Source organism: Euprymna scolopes, chromosome 25 (genome assembly GCF_053919585.1).
Source record: "Euprymna scolopes isolate OS-2025 chromosome 25, ASM5391958v1, whole genome shotgun sequence".
In the NCBI taxonomy this organism is placed as follows: Eukaryota; Metazoa; Mollusca; class Cephalopoda; order Sepiida; family Sepiolidae; genus Euprymna; species Euprymna scolopes.
This window is the reverse complement of record NC_136506.1, coordinates 63198120-63219262: the sequence shown is the minus strand read 5'-3', so window position 1 is coordinate 63219262 and position 21143 is coordinate 63198120. Positions and strand designations below refer to the sequence as shown.

General features: G+C 35.1%; 1 protein-coding gene across 2 annotated transcripts in view; it reads left to right on the top strand.

The window, feature by feature from the left end:
• LOC145247400 (cold shock domain-containing protein E1-like) overlaps window positions 1-21143 on the top strand; it is a 96954-nt gene that overhangs the window by 51502 nt on the left and 24309 nt on the right. Inside the window, exons 9-14 of one of the 2 annotated variants that reach the window (XM_080109102.1) lie at window positions 2084-2253; window positions 2474-2645; window positions 5917-6060; window positions 8219-8351; window positions 9642-9763; window positions 11768-11940. In XM_080109102.1, the coding sequence (XP_079965228.1) occupies window positions 2084-2253; window positions 2474-2645; window positions 5917-6060; window positions 8219-8351; window positions 9642-9763; window positions 11768-11940 (914 nt within the window). The remainder of the gene's footprint in view (window positions 1-2083; window positions 2254-2473; window positions 2646-5916; window positions 6061-8218; window positions 8352-9641; window positions 9764-11767; window positions 11941-21143) is intronic. The other variant, XM_080109103.1, reaches the window with a different exon arrangement.

Sequence of the window (21143 nt, the reverse complement as noted above, 5' to 3'; positions counted from 1 at the left end):
GCTAACGGAAACACGTTTGAATTTATTTAATTACATGGATTTGGCAAGTGCCCGTTTTAATGACGTAATGAGTCAAGTTTGATTGCAGGATAGTATTTCATTTACTGCGGGAACGCTTCTCAAGACGTTATAGGAAAAAAACTAACCCACATGCGGCGAGCGACAAATGTTGAATATTTATCTTCCCAAAGTCGAGCAAATTAAATAGACAGGCGAGCTTTGTTGTTAACTCTGAGATATTACGATATACATGTGATATAAAAAGTTTTAAAAAGTTGTTAGGCGACCGACCGCTTCTCTGAAAAAAGCCTTTTGTAGACATACAGAAAAGCGAACACACATACAAACATTTTTGCTTTTATATTTATAGATTTACATCTAATAATTTTTTTTAAATAGAGATTAAAACATTACCACAATAAAATTAGTTGTTCAATTAATAATTTAATTGGTCCTGGATATGACCTTAAACTATATCCAGTGGTGAGGCCCCAGCTTGCGGGCTTTGGGGAGTGTGAAGCCACCCTTTAATTACCATTGCTCCCAGGTCCACTCTGACCTTGAGTGGTAGTACCTGTTAGGGTCCCAACTATGGGTTAAATAGAAACCAATTTGAAAACAACAAATATTTTATTAAAAAAGTTTTTCTTCAAAATCTTTGGATTCAGCATTAAATAACCCAAAAAGGGTCGATATGCCGTAAAACAAAAACAACCAAAGAACCCACCAATAATTTAATGACCAAACCTTAATATTAAGTCTAATTTTCATAATTCTATTTAAAAATATATGCTTTCCTTAAAAAAGACAAATAGAGTAGTTTAAAGAAACAAAAAAAAATTTATATAAAACTTCTGAGCAACATTGACATTGACAGCTATTAATAAAACAAAAAAATGTGCCCAATTATGTGTATTTTGTGATTAATTTGAAGGTCTTTATTGATTAGAAAATTTCTTGCTGAAATTAAAGTTAATAAAAGTCAAATATTATGATTCTTTTGTACTCCTAAATCAAAAAAGAAAAAAAGTATTTTTCACCTCCATATTGTTGTACTGAATGTTTCTTGACCAATACAATTGTTTTTTATCTACTTGTAAACTAAGATCTTTTTTTTTTTTTTTTTTTCAATATGTATGGAAACTAATATAAATTTTAAATATAAAATACACTTTAACATTTTTTAATTTCTTTAAAACTTTGTAGACATTGTAGAAGTTCTGAAATGCAAGATTGACCTGAGAGGGGTTTTCATTTTTGGTCCCCCTACAAAGGAGAGATTAGACCTAGTAATTAACTCCCGTTTGTCTGTTCGCACTTTCTTCAATAACCATGCCTTGGATTTTTTAAAAATTTTGTACAAACATGGTGAAAGTAAATTTTTGCCAGAACAAATTTTCCAGGATAACTCTGGCATTAAAGGGGTAAAATTGCCCCCCAAATCGTTTGGTTGTTCACTTTTCTCAATAACCATGCCTAGGATTTTTTTTTTTTTAAATTTTATACAAACATTAGTCATGGTGAAAGTAAATTTATCATTCACGGAGGAGGACCCTGCATGCTCAGTTTGTTTTAATTGCTATTGTTTTACTAAGGTTACTGAACTGTAAGATGCCATGTTCACTTGAAACCATCCAAGTGTTAATTGTCAGATTTAGCTCTATGGCTTAAGACACATCCAAGGAATTCATTGTTTTGAATTGAGCTTGTTTGATTGGTGAGATCTTTGTAACTTGAACAACATTTCTTGAACTATTCATTTGGTGTGAACAATTGTGCTTTTTTAGTTTTTGTACAAATGTTTTGCATTGCTCTTGCAGTGTGTGTCGTTCTGTACGTCTTTCAGATCATATAGGAAGTAAAATTATGCACAATCTTGCACACGAATTACAATGCTATGACCAACCTAAGCATCATCTACTTTCCATGACTTTGGTTGCATTCAATAACAGCGAAACTATTGACTCGTATTTTACAGATATTTTAAGTGTTTTCTTTAAAGAATATATTTTCTATTTAATTTCTGTCAATTTGTATTCCTTGTCTCTTGATTAATGTTTTATTTTTCTTTTCTTAATCAAAGGGTAGGGAAGTTGCTGTAAATATTTCCCGATTACCTGAAGGAACTGTGATATTTGAGGATGTTGCAAGTGACCGTATAAAAGGGAAAATTCTGAAATCCTTGAAAACTTCCAATAAAGGTCGCCAAGGGGACCCTCTTTGTGGCAGGATAGTCTATGAAAAGGATGATCAGTACGTACTTTATTGTTATACTTCTTGATAATTTAAGTACAAAGGTAGTAACCCCGCAACTCCCACTTTGTCCTTTTCCTAATTTTCTTACTGTCCTCCCCAATTCTCCTACTACCCTAATTTCCTCATCTTCTCACCTCTTTCCTCTCCTACATTTTCCTTGCTCTGTTTGTATTTAATGTTCACATCCTAAAAATGGATTTTTTTTTTCTTTTTATAGGGAGATGGAAATTGCATTTGGTGACAAGGACCAAAAAGGTGACTTCACATTACAAGTTGATGATCTAATTGAATTTAGCATTGCTACTGATCGGAGGGATGGCCTGCAACGAGCCACACAAATAGAACTGCTTGAAAGTTCTTTTGAAAAAAGCCTAGAGATCAGAGAGGTGGTGAGTACATTGCATTACAAGGTGGCCAACAGCTTTACCTCTTTTCTAAATCGTCTTATTTGCTTGTTTGTGGTTGCTTACTAATCTTGTTTTTGTTTAACTTGGTGGTGTTTTTTGCTTTCCCAATTAACATCAGCACATCTTAATGTTCAAACAAATGTTCAATCTGTTATCATAAAGTGACCATAAACACTGATATATATATATATATATATATATATATATATATATATATATATATATATATATATATATCCTTGTCTGTCTAAGGAAGGTCTTTACTAAACTAAAGACTACATATAGGAGATTTGGACCTGTGGAAAAATTTAGTTTGATTTTTAGCTGGTAGAAATAGCTGCTAAGGAGTCAAAATTGAGGCTTGGCAGTTGTAAGTTGATGAAATCTGTTATTTCTACGCATAGTTACAGGTTTAGGTTTTGATTCTAGCTGATGGCACTCGAGTCTTTTTTTTTTTTTTTTTTTTTTTTTTTTTTAACTTTTGAAATGACTGCTATATATTGGGTGCAAGATAAGTCAATAGAGTATTGGCTCTATAATGATAAATATGAAATCTGCATAAATTAGAATATATTTAAGCATATTTTACAAGTGGGTAAAATATAAGATAAAAATATTTTAATTTGGAAATTTCATACTTTATCAAGGAGTTCTTTAAAGAGAAGGGAACCGTATGACCTTAAATAGAGAATCATTCTCATCAAATTTTAAGTTCATAAATTTAATAACCTAAAAGTATTTAAAAGTTTATTAAAAAATACTATTTTTACAAAATAGTTGTTTGTACAGTTGTGTTTCTTCCAGCAAAGTTTTTTAGGTTCGGGCATGATTTCAGAGTTGAAGGATCATTACTGCTGAACCAGAGTACTCCAGTAGTATCTCAAGATACTACTTAACTTTGTGAGATTATCATATCCATGCTGATAAAGTTAGGACATTATCTTGGATCTTTTTGTATTTCCTCTTGTCTAATGCGAAAAGTCCAAGGTTGAGAATGCGGAGGTTGAATTGGAATTGAAACTTTGGTATCCCACCTAGATATGAAATATGTTGGTCATCCAACTGTTTCTGACACCTTGTTTTTGTAGATCTTCATATTTTTCTGACTAATAAATAAAAAGTAAAATCACTTTTAGTCTGTTTGTGCACAGTTCAAATTTTCTTGACATGGTACCGTTAACTTAATGACACTTTTTTGTTTAAAACTTAGTGGACTAAAAAATAATATTCGGACACTGTTATTAACATTATTTCAGTTGAAAATAACTGGTGTTTTACAGATACAATAGGCCAGTCTGTGCAGTCGTCGATCAAAAAGAATTATGGACTACTTCTATTGAACTATTTTCAGTGCTTGTCCAGAATGCCTCCATATTAAAAAAGAAGAAAAATCTGTATGATGTACATACTTTTGATGGAAAGAATATATTCCACAAATTACATGAATTGATTAAGTTGTTTTTATGAATAAAAAATTTTTCAAGCAATTAATGAGAATTCATAGGCATTACAACAAAGATAATGTAGATTTGTTTAGTTATCTCCCTTGTTTCTTGAGTAATGTTTTCAAAAAGTCATGAGACTGTTGCTGCTTGATTAGCCATGAAATTTGTTTTTCTTCTTTAAAAATAAAAGTACTTGATTGATCTACAGGATTTTTGAAATAGAATATTTTTTCCGTCATGTGTACATGCATCATAAAGATTTTTTTCTTTATTTTTGTTTTTTTATATGGGGAATTCTGGACACACATTATTTTCTTTAATAAAATGAATTTCTCTATTCATGATTAAAGCTTTATTTCCAGTTTTATATTATATCACTTCAAGCCTTGGCAACAATTTGCAGAACTTCATATTCTCCATGTGTAGCTTCTTGGAGCATGTTAGCATCCACGGCTCTCGTTTTGGAGAGGCCTCAAGTTTTGACAGGCTTATGGCTTGACCTTTATTCCTGATCTTAAATGTAATACGTACATCAAATCTGTTGCCAAGACCGCTGGAAAAATGGTCGGATCCTTCTATCGATCCAGTAGATATCTCACTGCTGATGCAATTCTCTATCTATATAAGAGCCAGATACGTCCAAGTATGGAATACTGTTGCCACATATGGGCAGGAGCTGCTAGAAAAGACTTGTCCTGCCTTGATAGGGTTCAAAATAGACTTCGTGGCCTGGTGGGAGATGTACTTTTCTCTTCGCTACAACCTCTATCTCACAGAAGAGATGTTGTGAGTTTGTCTCTGCTTTATCGTTATTTTCATGGAAAGTGTTCGACTGAGCTTCAATCTATGGTCCCCCCTCGCCAAACTTTCACAAGAAACACTAGACTAGCTGAAAACATTATCAATAATTTTCCTCACTCTTTATCTGTGCCTAAACCTAAACATAGATTCCATGATCAAAGCTTCTTTCTTAGAACTGCGCGCCTGTGGAATTGTCTTCCGTTTTCCTGCTTTCCAGCTGTCTATAATATGGTTGTCTTCAAGTCCAACGTGAACAAGTTTCTGATGAGCCGTTCCACTTAAGTTAACAAAGTTACTGAACTTCCATTACTATCGATTACTATATTGTCCTTTTGACTACTCTACACTCTTTAACCCTTATCCTTGAGTGGCCTATCGGCCTTGATAAGTGGTGACGCCTATGTAAAAAAAAAAAAAAAAAAAAAAGTATATGTTTGAGAATGTTAGTTTTATCAGATGACCTACATTGTTGGATGTGGTGGCCTCTCAAGCATATAGGTTTATCTGCTGCTGCTAAAATGTCATGGACTGCTTTTCTAAGAAAACTTAGTTTTTTAGGCTCCATGTGTTTGAGGTTGTGCCATGTGATATCTCCATCTTTTGCACTCTCCCACTTGATCATGCATTCTGTTTATTTTGTCCCACAGCTGTAACAGTAAGCTCGATTTCCGCAAAATGATATATAAACTGTATAGCTGAGGAACACACACATTTAACTCTGAAATACTAAATGGAACGATAATTTTTGTTAGATGTACATACTTTTAAAGAAATGTTAAAAAGGAACCTTGTTTTCTTGATTTGCACAATTTTGAATTTGACGGCTTTTCATGAATTGCCTTTTGTTCCTTATTTACTAGACTTTTTCCTAACATTGATATTGTCCGACTTGTGTAAGGTTTTACAACAAGAAATTATGATTTCAACATGATTATTCTTTGTCCTCGTTTTCATCCTTCTGTTTTGCAACAGTTGGAACGCTTGAAATTTCTACTGCTTGTTTGCAGGGCATCGTTGCCACTCTGAAAGATGGCTATGGTTTCATACAATGTGCGGATCGTGACCTCAGGGTTTTCTTCCATTTTAGTGAAGCTCTAGATCCCAATTATGAGCTTAAACCTCAGGATGAAGTTGAATTTACAGTTGTTCAGGTATGTGCATATATAACAGCTCAACCTCGTCTTTGTGGTCATCGCTGGATTCTGTGGATCAGTCTGTCATCTTTCACAAAAATAAAAAATTTTAATCTCTATTTTTTGGATGACAGTTACTGTTTGATGCATTTATTGGCCAAAAAAATTTTTAAAAAGTAAAATAGTTACTAAATTAGATTTCTTTTCTAAGAGGAATTTATTTTGCAAATTAACTGACATTAAAAAAAGAAACAAATACTTGTATCAAACATTTTATGAATAAATTGGATTCAGAAATAATCTTATAAGACTATTCATTCAAAGTCTACATTATATTCTCACAAATCATTTGCATAGAAGTTGAAGTGAGATAACTGGTTACAATTTTATATATTTTACTTTTTTTTTTTATATAATTTATTTGTTAATGTTTATTAAAAACTGCACATCTGATTCAGATTAATCTTTTCCTCACTTTAATTCTAACCCTCCTCAGTATTTGAAACAAAATCTTTAAAGTTTTACTTTTTATCTACGAATTCCTGTTTACAAAAATAAAAAATTGACTGCGGCTGATTTCTACATGTGCTTTGCGATCGTTTACAAACCAATTTTGGCTGAGACTAATTTCAATAAATTTTGACTTGTGCAATATTAATTTTCTCTCTCAAACTTGTGCATTAATTTGATGAGCAGACAGGAATCCATAAATAAAAAGTAAAACCACTTTTAGTCTGTTTCTTGCATAACATGCCAATCACATTTACTAACAATAGATTATTGCTTAGCGTTTTATAATATTTTGGTGTTTTTAGTTATAAGGATTCATATATTTTTCTCTTTTTTTACTGAATTGATTTCAGAATATATTTTGTTTCAAATTTGAATCTGGTTTAAAAAAAAAAAAAAAAAAAACTTTTAAAAATGCATTTTAGAATGAAAAAAAAAATTTATTTGAAAGTATTTGGGAGGGGATATCATGAATGTTATGCATTGCTATGATTACCTGAGAAATTATGGCAAATTTTTTTTACCTTGAGTTTGTAAAGAGATTTTCTGTTATAGTGAGATGGTCTTCACAGCAGTTTTGTCAAATGATTATATTTCAACATAGCACTTCTGACATTTAATTATGTATCTTCTGCCTTTCATAACATTATAGAGTTATGGTGTTCATTTCTTGCTGTTTGTATCCAGGAAAATGTTGTTGCATGTGTTGATAATGCAGAAGTAAGGACTGACTGCGTGATAGCCGGACACAGTTATGGCCTTAATGCATGTAAAGGGGCTGTTGGATTTCTTTGTTTTACAACATAGAAAACCAATTTTGGTTTCTTTAAAGCTGAATCACAATACTTGTACAGTTCGTTGCTATGACCCTAAAGTATGGCTGACGTTGAGGTTTCAATTGTGGAGTTCTGTGAAGTTGCCATAACTGCTAGGTTCACTCTGATCATGAATTGTAGTACCCGTCAGAGTCTGATCTATAAATTAAATAAAATTTGTCTTGAACACAACAACATTGTCTCGATACTTTTTGATATGCTGTTTCCTTCTATCCACCTCGCCATCCTGAAATCTATTTTTCCCAACACTAAGTTTTCTTTTCTTTCTACCATATTTTTTTATCTTATCAACTAATAGAGTAATATATGCTACAAAATGGAACTTCACATTGGAAACATTGAAGGGCGTGAAGTCAGCCCTTAGTTATCACTACTCCCATGCTTACTCTGATCTGGTGTGATAGTTCTTAGTTCAAGTTCCATCGGTAGATTAAATAGTATTTTTTTCTTTTTATAAACCACAAATGTGCAGTTACAACTGACTAGTTTGGGCATAAAATGACCCAAATGTGGTTTAAATGTCATAAACTCCAACAACTATTTTATACAATTATTTGAACATTTATGAGATTTCTTTTTTAGTGCGTAAAAGATCACAATAGATCTGGAAAATTTGAACTCCTTAACTAGCCAACTGCATAATCTGTCACCTTATCCAGTTGGCAAATTTGCCACTTTTTTTTTTTTTTTTTTTTTTTTTTAAATTTGCATGCAAGTAAATTCCTTTTATATTGCATTGTTGAAATCAATCTGAAAATGAAATAATTGTATTGTAAGAGTCGTGTGGCTTCCTCTTCTGATTAGCTTTATTTCTTTTCCGTTTATTTCAGGATCCTTCGTCACCAAACAAACAAATCGCTGTACGAATCAAGTCGCTTCCAAAACGAACTCTTTCACTTACAATTTCAAGTGAAAAATATATTGGAACAATTGATCGTGAACCTGCCACTCACAAGAGTCCAGGTAAATGGTGAAAGGAAAAATATTTTCTGATTATCATTTTGGGAGATAGGCTTTCAAACAAGGGTCTCTATTTAGCTTCACACTTTGTGTATGTAGCGAGTTAATGTCATTTGAACCTTACTATATCTACTTGCAAATTAGGTTTGAATTGTCTTGAGGGATTAACACTTTTCTGCTTTGTTAGTTTTTTGTTTTTGTTTTCTATGAAAAATATACATATCATTCAACTTATTGTACCTACAACTGCCTAGAATGCATTGAAGTGCATTTTAGTTTTTAATTATTTATTTGCACATTTTTTTAAGTTATACAGAAAAAGAAATAGCATTTAAATTGTAAGGAAGACAATTGTTTATATTCAATGAAAAATGACTTACCCTTTTTCATTATTATTTTCATTCATTTTTGATTATAATTGACAAATTATTATTCACATAGTTTACACAATATAAAGTTTTCTGAACATGACTACATACTCTTTTCTATAAACTGCAACAAAGTATGTTATAATGCTAATAGTGAAATTGGGTAATCAGAATCAGTTTTATAGAATCTGAAATGCTATTTTGAAATTTAACTCTATATATTAGATATATAATTCATAAGATATTGTATACTATTTTTTTTATTTGCAGTAGGGTAGACAATTCTGCTTAAGATTAGGAATATGGCTGAAGGATATGCTTAATATTGAGTGGGAAAAGGAGGGTATTAAATAAAAACCAAAGCATACATGTTATGAATGATAGTGAAAAATAGTGTGTAATGTTGTATTAAGTTTATGCACATTTTAAAATCTTAATGTAGCCATTGCTGGGCAAGATATGCCCCCCACTCTCCAAACATGTAAAACTTATAAATACCTTGAGTATTTACCTCTCTCCAACTGCAGGAAGATGTAGCACAAGGCTGGAAGGTGGAAATAGTAAGGCCAAAACACTAGAGATAGTACATTCTGGCGCAGCCCTGTCAATATTCTCAGGGGTGCATCGATTGACTGGCGATAAACCCACATATTCTCAAAATGACTAAAGCCTGCAAATGTGGACCTCCTAGGACTGCACAGAACAATACCTCAGCCCAACAGAGCAAGTGCAGCGGTGCCCCAATCCATCAGACTAATTGTTATAGAATTGCGAAACAAAATTACTCCAAATACTGGACAAATATGTTAGCTATGAAAATTTTAATTTAATTCTTTCTGAATGCAAATCTTTTTTCCATTTAATAAAAGATTTAAAGTAGTAAAAACTTTCTATTTACAGATGTTTTTTTTTCTTTTGATTGCAGGAAAGAACAAAGAAGGCGAATCTGGAAATATCATCTATGATTATGAAAGGACAATACAGCAAATTCCTTATTATCTCAAAGATTTGATTGAATCTAAGAGTCCTCCAAGATATGGTGACAAGGTAACATATTTTAGTCTTCAGTTTGAAAGTTTGTTTTTATACCTCTGATTCAACAATGATGGGAAAAGTTGGAAGTGAAGATCTGAGATTCTCTCTCTCTTTGTCTATAGCGAAATGTGGACGTAAATTGATGATAGCATTTAATGCTACCAAATCAAAGCTCCTGTCCTTCAACAGGCCCTGTAGGTGGGGCATTAGAATACGCCGACTGCCCCCCCCCCCTGCAGAGGGTAAAAGTCCCTCAATGGGGGTCCTGGATATGACCTTAGACTATATCCAGTGGTGAGGCCCCAGCTTGTGGGCTTTGGGGAGTGTGGAGCCACCCTTTAATTACCATTGCTCCCAGGTCCACTCTGACCCGGAGTGGTAGTACCTGTTAGGGTCCCAACTATGGGTTAAATAGAAACCGATGTGGAAACAACAAATATATTCTATTAAAAAAATCTTTAAATTCGGCATTAAATAACCCGAAAAGGGTTGATATGCCGTAAAACAACCAACCAACCAATCCTTCAGCAGTTACAAAGGACCTTTCCAGCTATTGATTGCTGTGGATAATAACACTTTTGTTGAGAGTGACGTTCAAACTCCTCAGTCTAACATTGACTGGTAATATGAATTTGAACAAATGCATAAAAGATAGTGCCATGGCTGCTGCAAAGAAGGTTGTCTCCCTCTACCACACTCACACCTGACAATATTCGATAGTCAATTTAATTTTGCTTTCATTTCTGCTAAAAATAATTGCATAGGTGAGCTCCATTGTTGTGCTGCATTTTCTCTATTATGTATTGTGTAATCACTGTGTGATGATTCTGCTTGATAATTTTTGGAAATTTCCAGAGTATTTATTTTTTTTCTATAATTATGCAATTTTAGCATTTTAGCTTTCTCTTCAGTCATTAATGTCTTTCTACAGATCATTTTACAATTTTACATTCAAAATAAACTCTCAAATATATTAAATAAAAATTGAAGATAATTTCACTATATATCCAACCATTTTCATGCAATAAACTTTAGGCTGATATCTACTTCTAGTTGATACAGGATTAAATTTGAGTGCTTACCTAATGCTTACGATCTCCTCACACTCTTAATGACAACTTTTCATAGAAAAAAATTCTTGGAAAACTGCTTTTAATGAAATAAAATTTAGAACTGATTCTTGAAAAAATGTGGCTTAAACATTTTTTTTTTTTTTTTTTTTTTGCGACTCAAATTCTGAAAATTTAGGTTTATATTGAATATCATTTAAAAAAAAATTAAAAATCCATTTCAATTTATTACATAGATGTTTAGTGCAACATAATATTTGACTGAACAATACATTAACACTGTTATCCAAATTATTTCATGTAAAGCATGAGATTCAAGGTCATTACCATTGTTTGGTAGCTGTGTAAATATAAGCTCATGGGTACATTATGAGAGAATAAAAAAGTATAAGATTGAAAAATTAGTACAAGCATCTTTACAAAGCAAACATCTTTTTAATGTCACCTAGAATCTATTTACAATGTTTTTTTCTACATTTTTTTTTTTTTTTTTTTTTTTTTTTTTTTTTTGCATTTTTTAACATTTTTACTAAAAACACAAATGTACACATATCAAACCTTTATTCCTATTTGGGGAGAAAATTACACTTTATGCCTTCTTCCTTCCTTTAACCCTTGATACTACAAATTGTAACCGTAAAGAATAATACGTGCTGTTAATCCAAAAAATGTTGCTTGTTGCAATAATTTCTGTAATTTTTCTGTTTTGAGACAGAATTATCTAAAAAGAAAATGTCTTTTCTGAATAGTCTATGTTCTATTATAGTAAAAGCTTTAATGTGTACATCATTTATGAAGATTACAATTGTTTGGTTGTGTTTGGATGTGAAAATACAAAATCCATTTTGTATTTGAAACATTTTGATATCTCCAAAACATTTTGTGATGAGAAAAAATTTTAATTTTACTTTTTTTATTTTTTTAAATAAGTTTGTTTTATTTTCAGATCGAATTTAGCATCGGAGAATCATCACGGAATTCTCAAAAACGCGCTGTTAATATCAAGGTTGTCCTGCGCAATGTTGCTGGCAAGTGTCAAGGCTTCATTGCAACGTTAAAGGATAATTATGGCTTTATTGAAAATGCTGACCATGAAAAAGAAGTCTTCTTTCATTTCAGGTAAAGAGTCACATTTTTACTGAGGGTTTATTTTTCTTTCTTTGCATCTTCCCTGAAACATTTAATTTTAATAATTTTTGCTGGACATTTGTTATCTTTTTTTGGCAATGATTTAAAATGTTTTCAGTCTTTACTTGTGGGCGCACTCAGCATTTCCTGGTTGTCAGATATATTAAATATAAATTTATGTGTCGAAGGAAAGAATCTATCGGGAGTCTCTAAAAGCTGCCCAACGTGGTAAAAGCAGGGACAGATAACTGAGAGGTGGTTTAGAGTACAGTATGGTGTGTGCACTTCATTGCAAAAGAACAAAATTCAGTGACAAGGGAGGGAAACTCTGATTAAACCAGCATTCTTCCACAGCTACAGACGGTTTGTAGGAACTTAAATTCAATGAAGAATTGCCTATATTGTGTTGTCGTTAATGTTGATATTTTATGTACTAGATGGCAGTTGACCTTTGTCAGAACTTGTTATACTGCGGGTAATTGTTGTTGAACACCATTCATTTCAAATGAATTAGAATTGTTGGCATTCGTTTTCCTGATATCTTTTTAGTTAGAATTCTTTTTAGAAAAACATTGGGTACTTACATGAGTGCCCACATGAAGGTTGCCAATATCCCTAAGTGGAAATGTTTCGGTAGAACAAATTGGATTCAAACGTGGCATACATAGGTTTGTGTCGTTAACCGCTTAGTCACTATCACCTACCGGCTGCTGGTGAATCTCCACTGTTATCAGCAGTCAAGCCATATGGGTGAGCCAGTTTGGTTGTTGATAACCCAATTCTCATGACCTGATGATACTTGTAAAATAAAATATAAAAACTTTAATTTAAATTGAATCTAAAAATTACCCTGGATTTATTTTATGTTATGTACATTTTGTTGCATTTCAAAAAAATTAAATTTATCTATTTAGCAATTAATGATACTGATATATAATTTTCAACTAAAATTTTTTTAAGTGCAACAAAATGTACATAACATAAAATGAATCCATGGTAAGTTTTAGATTCAGTTTAAATTAAATTTTTATATTTTATAGAAATAAACTTCAAAAATTGATAAATTTAAAATTAAATTTTGTACCATAATTTTTAAAGTTTTTTATTTAACCATTTTCATGCATTGCAAGAAATGTTTTTCTAACTTGTACCTCATTTAAGATTATATTTTACTTAATTTTTTATTTTAATTTAAAAAAAAAAAAGGCTTTTGTATGCCTGTAACAAGTTAAAATTATTTTTATCTCAAAGTAAAGCTTTTTTTTTTTTTTTTTTTTTTGTAATAAAAAATGATTAAAATCTGATCTAAACCATAAAAAAAGTAAAAAAGAAAAACATTAAATAGTCTTTTGTTTTTCTAACACTCTTAGTTCTATTTCTCTTTTGTATCTGTATTTTCTTTCTCTCAAATTTAATATATATAGTCTATCTAGGTTATTGAGCACTGTTCAATTCAACATAAGACTTAACAAGAGTAAAATTATATTATTGCATATATCAGCTGTATTTAAACTATTGAGCAAAATTGAATTCAACATTAACCACATTCCAAGTAGCCTACTGCATTATCGTATGTACATGTAGGGAAATGAGCACTATTTTATGTAGCATTTTTTTTTTTTTTTTTTGCATAGGCATCACCACTTATCAAGGCAAAGAGGGCACTCGAGGATAAGGGGTAAAGTGTGTACAGTAGAAATTGGACAATATAGTAGCCGTTAGTAATGGAGATTTGGTAAATTTGTTAACTTATATGGCACGGCTCATCAAAAACGTGCTTATGTTAGACTTGAAGACAACCATATTGTAGTCAGCTGGAAAGCAGAAAAACGGAAGATAATTCCATAGGCGTGCAGTTCTAAGAAAGCTTTGCTCATGGAATCTACGTTTAGGTTTAGGCACAGATAAAGAGTGGGGGAAATTAGTGATAGTGTTTTCTGCTAGACGGGTGTTTCTTGTGAAAGTTTGGCGACGGGGAACCATTGAATGGAGCTCAGCCAAGCACTTGCCATGAAAATAATAAAGCAGAGACAAACTCGCAACATCTCTTCTGTGAGAAAGAGGTTGCAGGGAAGAGAGAAGGACATCCCCCACAAGGCTACGAGTCTATTTTGAACTCTATGAAGGCAGGATAAGTCCATTCTAGCAGCTCCTGCCCAGATGTGGCAACAGTACTCCATCCTTGGACGTACCTGGCTCTTATATAGATAAAGAATTGTATCAGCAATGAGATATATACTGGATCCACGGTTTTTCAGTGGCCTTGGCAACGGATTTAATGTATGTGTTCCATTTAAGATCAGGAGTAAAGGTCAAGCCCAGAAGCTTGTAAAAACATGAGGCCTCCCCAAGACGAGAATCCTTCATTTCAGTTGATGCCAGATGGGGATCAGAGCTTGATGATGTAAAGATAAAAGCTTGGTTTTAGATACATTAAAAGTAACAAGCCACCTCTTTCCCCATTGTACCACTTGCTCAAGATCAGAGGAGAGAGAATCGGAGAGAACTTGTTCGTTTATGGTCTTAGATGTGCTACCATAGATAGTAGTGTCATCAGCATAAATGTCTACGAATGATGTAAGGATGTGATTTGGAAGATCATTAATGTAGATCAGGAAGAGAGTTGAGCCCAGGATGGACCCCTGAGGGACTCCAGCATTAATACGAAAAGCTTCTGACTTCTGCTTATCAACGACTCTTATGAACCTATCAGAGAGAAATGATTTAATAATTAAGACATTTCCAGCTATACCATAGCTGGAGATCTTGTGAAGTAAACCTTTATGCCATACTCTATCAAAGGCCTTAGATATGTCAAGAGCAATTACCCTAGAAAGGTAGCCTCTGTCGAGAGATTCGCTAATCCTATGAGATATAACTGTAAGCACATCTGCTGTAGATCTAGCAGAACGGAAACCTTATTGCGTGTCACTAAGAAGGTTATTTTTGCTGAGATGGTTGATTACTTCTGTATTTAACACAGATTCCAGTAACTTACTCATGATGCACAGGAGACTTATTGGCCTGTACTGTGAGGGAGATGAGTGATCACATGAATTCTTAAATATGGGGCTACTGATGAGATTTTCCAGGGTGATGGGAAGCAATTCTCCGTAAGACAACGTTTAAACAGTTTTGTTAGTATGAGCGCAAATTCTGGTTGAAGTCTTTTGAGTACTATAATTGGAATACTGTCAGGGCTGATTGCTTTACTGGAATCAATGTTTTGGTTAGCTTGGCAACATCACATACAGATATTTGTATATCACATAGCATGTTTTCTGATACAGGAGGAAATATTGGAGGTTGGCAGCCTTGGTTGCAAAGGTTAGATTTAGCTGCAAAGTTCTTGGCAAAGAGTTTGGCTTTGTCTGATGCTGACGAGATTAACTCAGGTCCATTTATGAGAGTTGGGATAGAGCACACGCTTCTGTTCAAGATTGTTTGCTATTTGCCAAAACTGGTGGGAACCAAGCCGCTGCTCAGCTATTTTGAACTTGACGGACTGACCATACAATTCTCTTGCGTCCTTTATTACTTTTTTACAGTAGTTGCTGGCAGTTTTGAAAGCGGATTTAGTCTCAGTACATCTATTACGTTGGAAGCAATAGAAAAAGTGATTTCATGCGCAATGGCAGCAGCACATTCCGGAGAGAACCACGGCTGGCTGTCAGGTTTTTGCTGGAATTTTTTGAGGGTATGAAACGGTCTATACCTACAATTAACCATTCTGTCAGGTCTGATACTATAGAGGACACATCCTTTTTAAACATGGAACACAGAGGTAGCTCTGATATAAATGTGCAGAAGCTATCCCAGTCAGCCATAGAGTATCGATATACTGTACGATGGAGAGGTACGTCTGGGGACTTGTTACATTTCATTTTTATCTTAACTGATACAACTGAGTGTTTGGAAGATCCGAGTGAAGACAGAACAGAAGCTGAACACAGTTCAGGGCAAGTTGTGAGAAAGAGGTCTAGGAGACTTGCATACTGCCCGTCAGTATCGGGAACACAGGTGGGTTCGTGAACAATCTGAATGAAGTCATAAGCAATGGAGAAATCATGACAGAACCTCTCATCATCAGTCAATGCCAGTTTTGCTAAGAAATAATGTCTGGTTTAGTCTCCGGTAATTGGGTTTCAACCTCTGGAAGGTTAGAACATAGACCCCTGATGTTAGAGAAGGAGACCTGGTAGTGGGGGTCTACGTTAGAAGTTTGAGATCTAGGTTTAATCATGTTTTTTATTGAGACTTTTCATGGTGATGTGTTGGGATTTGTGGACAAGGTCGACAGACATGTCTGAAGCATGGCAGAGAGAAAGAGAGAAATAGAAATGAAGAATTTTTTTTTTTTTTTTTTTTTTTTTTTTTGTAGCACATGAAAAGGTAAAGACATAACAATTACCCACTAATATGGCATCGAGAGGCCCCACCAGAAACTATTGCATGGTCCAGAATCCATCCACCAAATGGCAATACAGCAGCCCCAGTACTTTGCACCTACCGATAGGACAGACTCCTTAGTGGTTAATCCAAGGTTTGGGTCCCTGACTATCAGGCGGATAACGTCAGCCCAGATAAAACGTTTATCTCCAGCACCCTTAATAGTGACATGGCTACAAGGATAGACATAGAAACAGAAAATTTCCGACATCCCTGGCGGCTGTTCACGTAAAATACTGCCAACCTAGAAAACAGCTTTTTCTTCTTCCTTTGTCAGAAACATCACTCATTAAAAATGAGGACTGAGAGACAAATAAAGAGAAGCGAGAGTAACGGGAGCTGCCGATAACGCATCCACAATATATTGTTTACTCTATTTAAAATATATATATATATATATATATACTATTTACTGAGTCTCTTACTACATTATTAATTTATTGCTCTAGATTTTGTTTCAGATTATTGTCTGAGACCATAAATAACAAAGCAGTATTAAAAAAGTGTGCTTAACATTTCTGTGAAAACTTATTTCTTCATTTCTTATTGTGAACTTTGTTTTAAAATTAAGTTTGTGTACCATTTTCAATCAAAATATAATGAATAAACAAAAACAATTTCATAAGTGAGCATTTAAAAAAATCAAGTCATGAGGTCTACTTAAAGCCCTGAATTTAGGAGGTATCCAAAGCACTACTAAAATCAAATTTCTAACCCGCATCCTTAAAAAGAAATAATTTTTTTATTGATTCATTTTCCATCATTTTGGCATTTTTGCTAATTTTGACACGAAAAGTGGGTAATAATGTGTTCACCTGAAATGCGTTGGTTTAAAAGATCCCTAATCTGCACAAGCACCCTATTTTTTCTTGTAATTATTTTTCTATTGATTCATTTTCCATAAGGTTTGAAATTTTTACTAATTGCGACATGACACATAAGTAGGTAATGTTTTCACCTGAAATCTGTTCATCAATCCTACACAAGGAGGTCTCCGGGCACTAATATAATCGTTTCTACCTCCCCCATCTGTTTTATTAGTATTAAAATGTGCCCTCAAATAACGTGGCAAATATTCACTGATTAAGTATATTTAATGGTGGTATAAATAGTTGGTTTTTGCTCTCTATTGGTATGTGTGTGTGTGTCTCTTTGTCTTTCTCCTCCTGTCTCAACCGTCTCATTATATGTTATGTCTTGAATATAAAAAAAATCTTAAAATTCTAAAACAAACTTTAAATTTTTTTTTTTTTTTTTTTTTCAAAGGTGAAATTTTTAATTCCTCTAAAAAATAAAAAATAGTGTGTAGAATGAAATAAAGAGGATATAGGTTTCATTAAAAAAAAAAATTCAATACATGAGAAAAATCAAGATAAAAATTTAAAACATCCAAAAACAAGAGAAATTTAAGAGACTATCATGGTCCTTGCAAATGAAAGCACCTATAAGATAGACATAAAACATTTTGGGTACTGTGCTTCCACGTGAGTACTAATTTATTTCTCACAAATTAATCCTTATCACTTGTGTTGTACTTGGCCTTTCCCTACCAACTGACCCTGCTACCTCAACTCTTCTACATCTACTCATTCAAGGACTGTCATCAGTTCTTTCAATTTGATCAAACCTGCTCTGCACACATCTCTCTATACTTTTTAGATTTAATCTTCCTCCGAGGTCATCAGCTCTAATCCAGTCTTCCATTATGTATCCATGACATCATTTTCATATTGTTTCTTTTTTTTAATTTTCTTTTTTTTTTTTTTTTTTTTATTCAATCTTCACCCCAAACAAGGCAAGTGCCACTTTGAAGTAGGGGGCTACTATCAGGGACAATTTGCGGAGGCATTAAGAAGGGAGATGAGTAGAAAAAGGTTTGTTCACATTACACTTGAACTTCTGCATATCAGTACAGTTGGGAAAACAGTATCCCGGAAGGGAGTTCCAAAGACTTGCAGTTCTGGGGAAGAAACTATTGGAGTAAAAGGCTTTCTTACACCTAGGGATCTCTACTGTAAAGGGGTGGGACTTAGTTGCTTGTCGGGTATATCGGGGGTAGTCACGTCGAGGGGGTACAAGTGCTTGCAGTTCGTCAGAGCAGCCGCCATTAAAGTATTTGTAGAACAGGCAGAGGGATGCAACATTTCGTCGATGGGACAGAGGCTGAAGCCTAGGTGACAGTTCAGGACCTATCAGGTTGGCGACTCTCTTTTGAACCCTGTCCAGGAGTGAGAGACAAGCAGCAGATGCGCCAGCCCAAATGTGACAGCAATACTCCATACATGGGGGAATGGTGGCCTTATAGAGGTACAGGATACTTTCAGGTGTAAGTAATTTTCTGGTACGGTAGAGAGAGAGCCCACCTTCTTTGCAGCAGCCTTGGCAATGCTCTCAATTCCAGTTCATGTTCCCTATAAACGTTAGGTCGAGGAGTTTAAAGGAAGTACTTTCAGGCAGTGTATTCTTAGCCATTGCTATTGGTGGTAGAAAAGGTTTCTTGTAGTTATTTAAAGAAACAAGCTTAGTCTTGGCAGCATTGAATTGTCCCCATTCCACTACAGATTGGAGGTCATCCTCTAGTGTTTCTGCCATTTCCTTAGACATGTGTCCATTTGTTTTCCCCTCATGCCTGTTATAGAGGGTGGTGTCATCGGCAAATATACCCATCTCCGAAACAATTTTATGAGAGGTCATTTATGAATATCAGGAACAATAAAGGTCCAAGGATAGACCCCTGAGGTACTCCCGCATTTATATCATATTGTTTAGATGTACAACCGTCGAGGACAACTTGGATTTTTCTCTTACTTAAGAAGAATTTAATTACATTGTGTATTCTTCTAGTGATACCATATGATCTAATTTTCCTTAGAAGACCATCGTGCCATACTCTGTCAAAAGCCTTAGATATATCAAGGGCTACCGCTCTACCCTCCCCTGTTTTGTCCAGTGGACGGTATATACGTTCAGAGACTACAGTTAAGATATCTGCTGTTGAACGGGCTTGCCTGAATCCATATTGTTTGTCAGTCAGGAGTTTAGCAGCTATTAGGTGTTGGACTAGGGCTTGATTAACTAAGGACTCAAATATTTTGGCGAAGAGTGGGAGGAGGCTAATGGGGTGATAATTTAGTGGGTCAGTTCTTTCACCAGAGTTCTTGAAGACTGGTACCACAGAAGCGGTTTTCCAGCAGTCGGGAAAGCAAGATTTGCTAAGGCATTTATTGTATAGTTTGGAGAAAACTGAAGCAATCTCAGCAGAGCATTTTTTTATTAACACAGCCGGAATGAAATCTGGTCCACATGCTTTTGAGGCGTCTAGGTTTTTTATGATACCATGCACCTGAGAAGGGGTCATTTTCAAATCGTCTAGTGTGGCGTATGTCCGCAAAGGAAAGTTGGGGAGGGAGTGATGTGCCGGGTCCAGTGTGGAGTTTGAGGCAAACCGACTAGCAAGCAGATTGGCCTTGTCGGTTGCCGTGCAAGCAACCTCATTTTTGTTTGATAGTGGGGGAATCGTTGACTGCCCATTATTTACTATGTGATGCTATAAAGTGGCCCTGGCCATGCCGCTAGAGCCTTGGTGAGGGTCAAGCAACGGGAAGGAGGATCGCTTTCAGAACTGGCTAGTAGAGTTTTAAGACTAGCTAAATTAGCCTATAGGGATGCTGTTCAGAGGGAGGGAGAAACAGTTCAAACAACTAGCCGAATTTTATGCAGATGCACTAAGCAACCCGTTTGTGAGGGAAGGCACTGTAAGAGCCGCTCCCACCTCACTAGCGGAGGCGTTCGTGACCGCCCAAAAAAGTTTAAGGTTGCACAACAGACTAGTAGCCTCCCAAAGCCAAGTACATGGAGTGGTAGAGGCCGGAAAGGAAAACCTGAGAGAGAGCAATGAGGTTTGCGTTGAGGCTAGGAGCTTTGGAGTATACCGTCCACCAGCACATGGTGGGGGATCGCCGCCCTCAAGAAGCAGGTTGGAAGGGACAGCCCCTAGGCCCAGGGGTGGTGAAGTGCTGGGGGTGTGGACAGCCTGGACACATGAAGAGAGTGTGCCTCGGAGAGGAGTGCGGGATCAGGAGAGAGATGTTGGAGGAGGGACCAGAGAAATGGAAGGGGGCCACCCAACAAGTGGTAGGGGTGGCCCAAAGCTTCGCCTTATTTGGACATGAACCAGATTTAACTTGCAGGGTGTATGTAGGTGGGAGAGGGGAGGAACAAGCATTATTCGACACGGGTGCCTCTATATCAATGATCAGATCAGAAGAGTTCTATAAACTCAGATTTCGGAGGAATTTGCTAGAACCTTCGGATCTACGAATAGTACAGGCAGACGGAGAAATCGAGGTCTCAGGTATGGTGCACCTTTCTGTACAAGTAGGGGAGGAACTCGTTCTGCAAAAATTTTGTGACTCCCACTCTCTGTAAATCAATGATCTTGGGCAGAGACTGGCTGGAGTATAAGAGAGCACAAATCCGTTTCAGCCCAGCCCTACTAAAGGTTGGAAAGGAGGAGATATCTCTGGGGTTGCAGGGAGCAAGGGAGTCTTTGGTGATGGCCACTGAAGATCTTGTGCTTCCTCCTCGCACGGCGATGGCCTGCAGCGGAAGTCTATCCTCCACAGGGGAACCAGACCCAAGAACATACCAAGTTCTTGCCTCTTTGTGAGGGAGAGTTGGCCTTGTTGAAGGCTGTAGTGGAGGGCAATGACTCAGGTCGCATACCGATTATGTTGGTGTTGGTC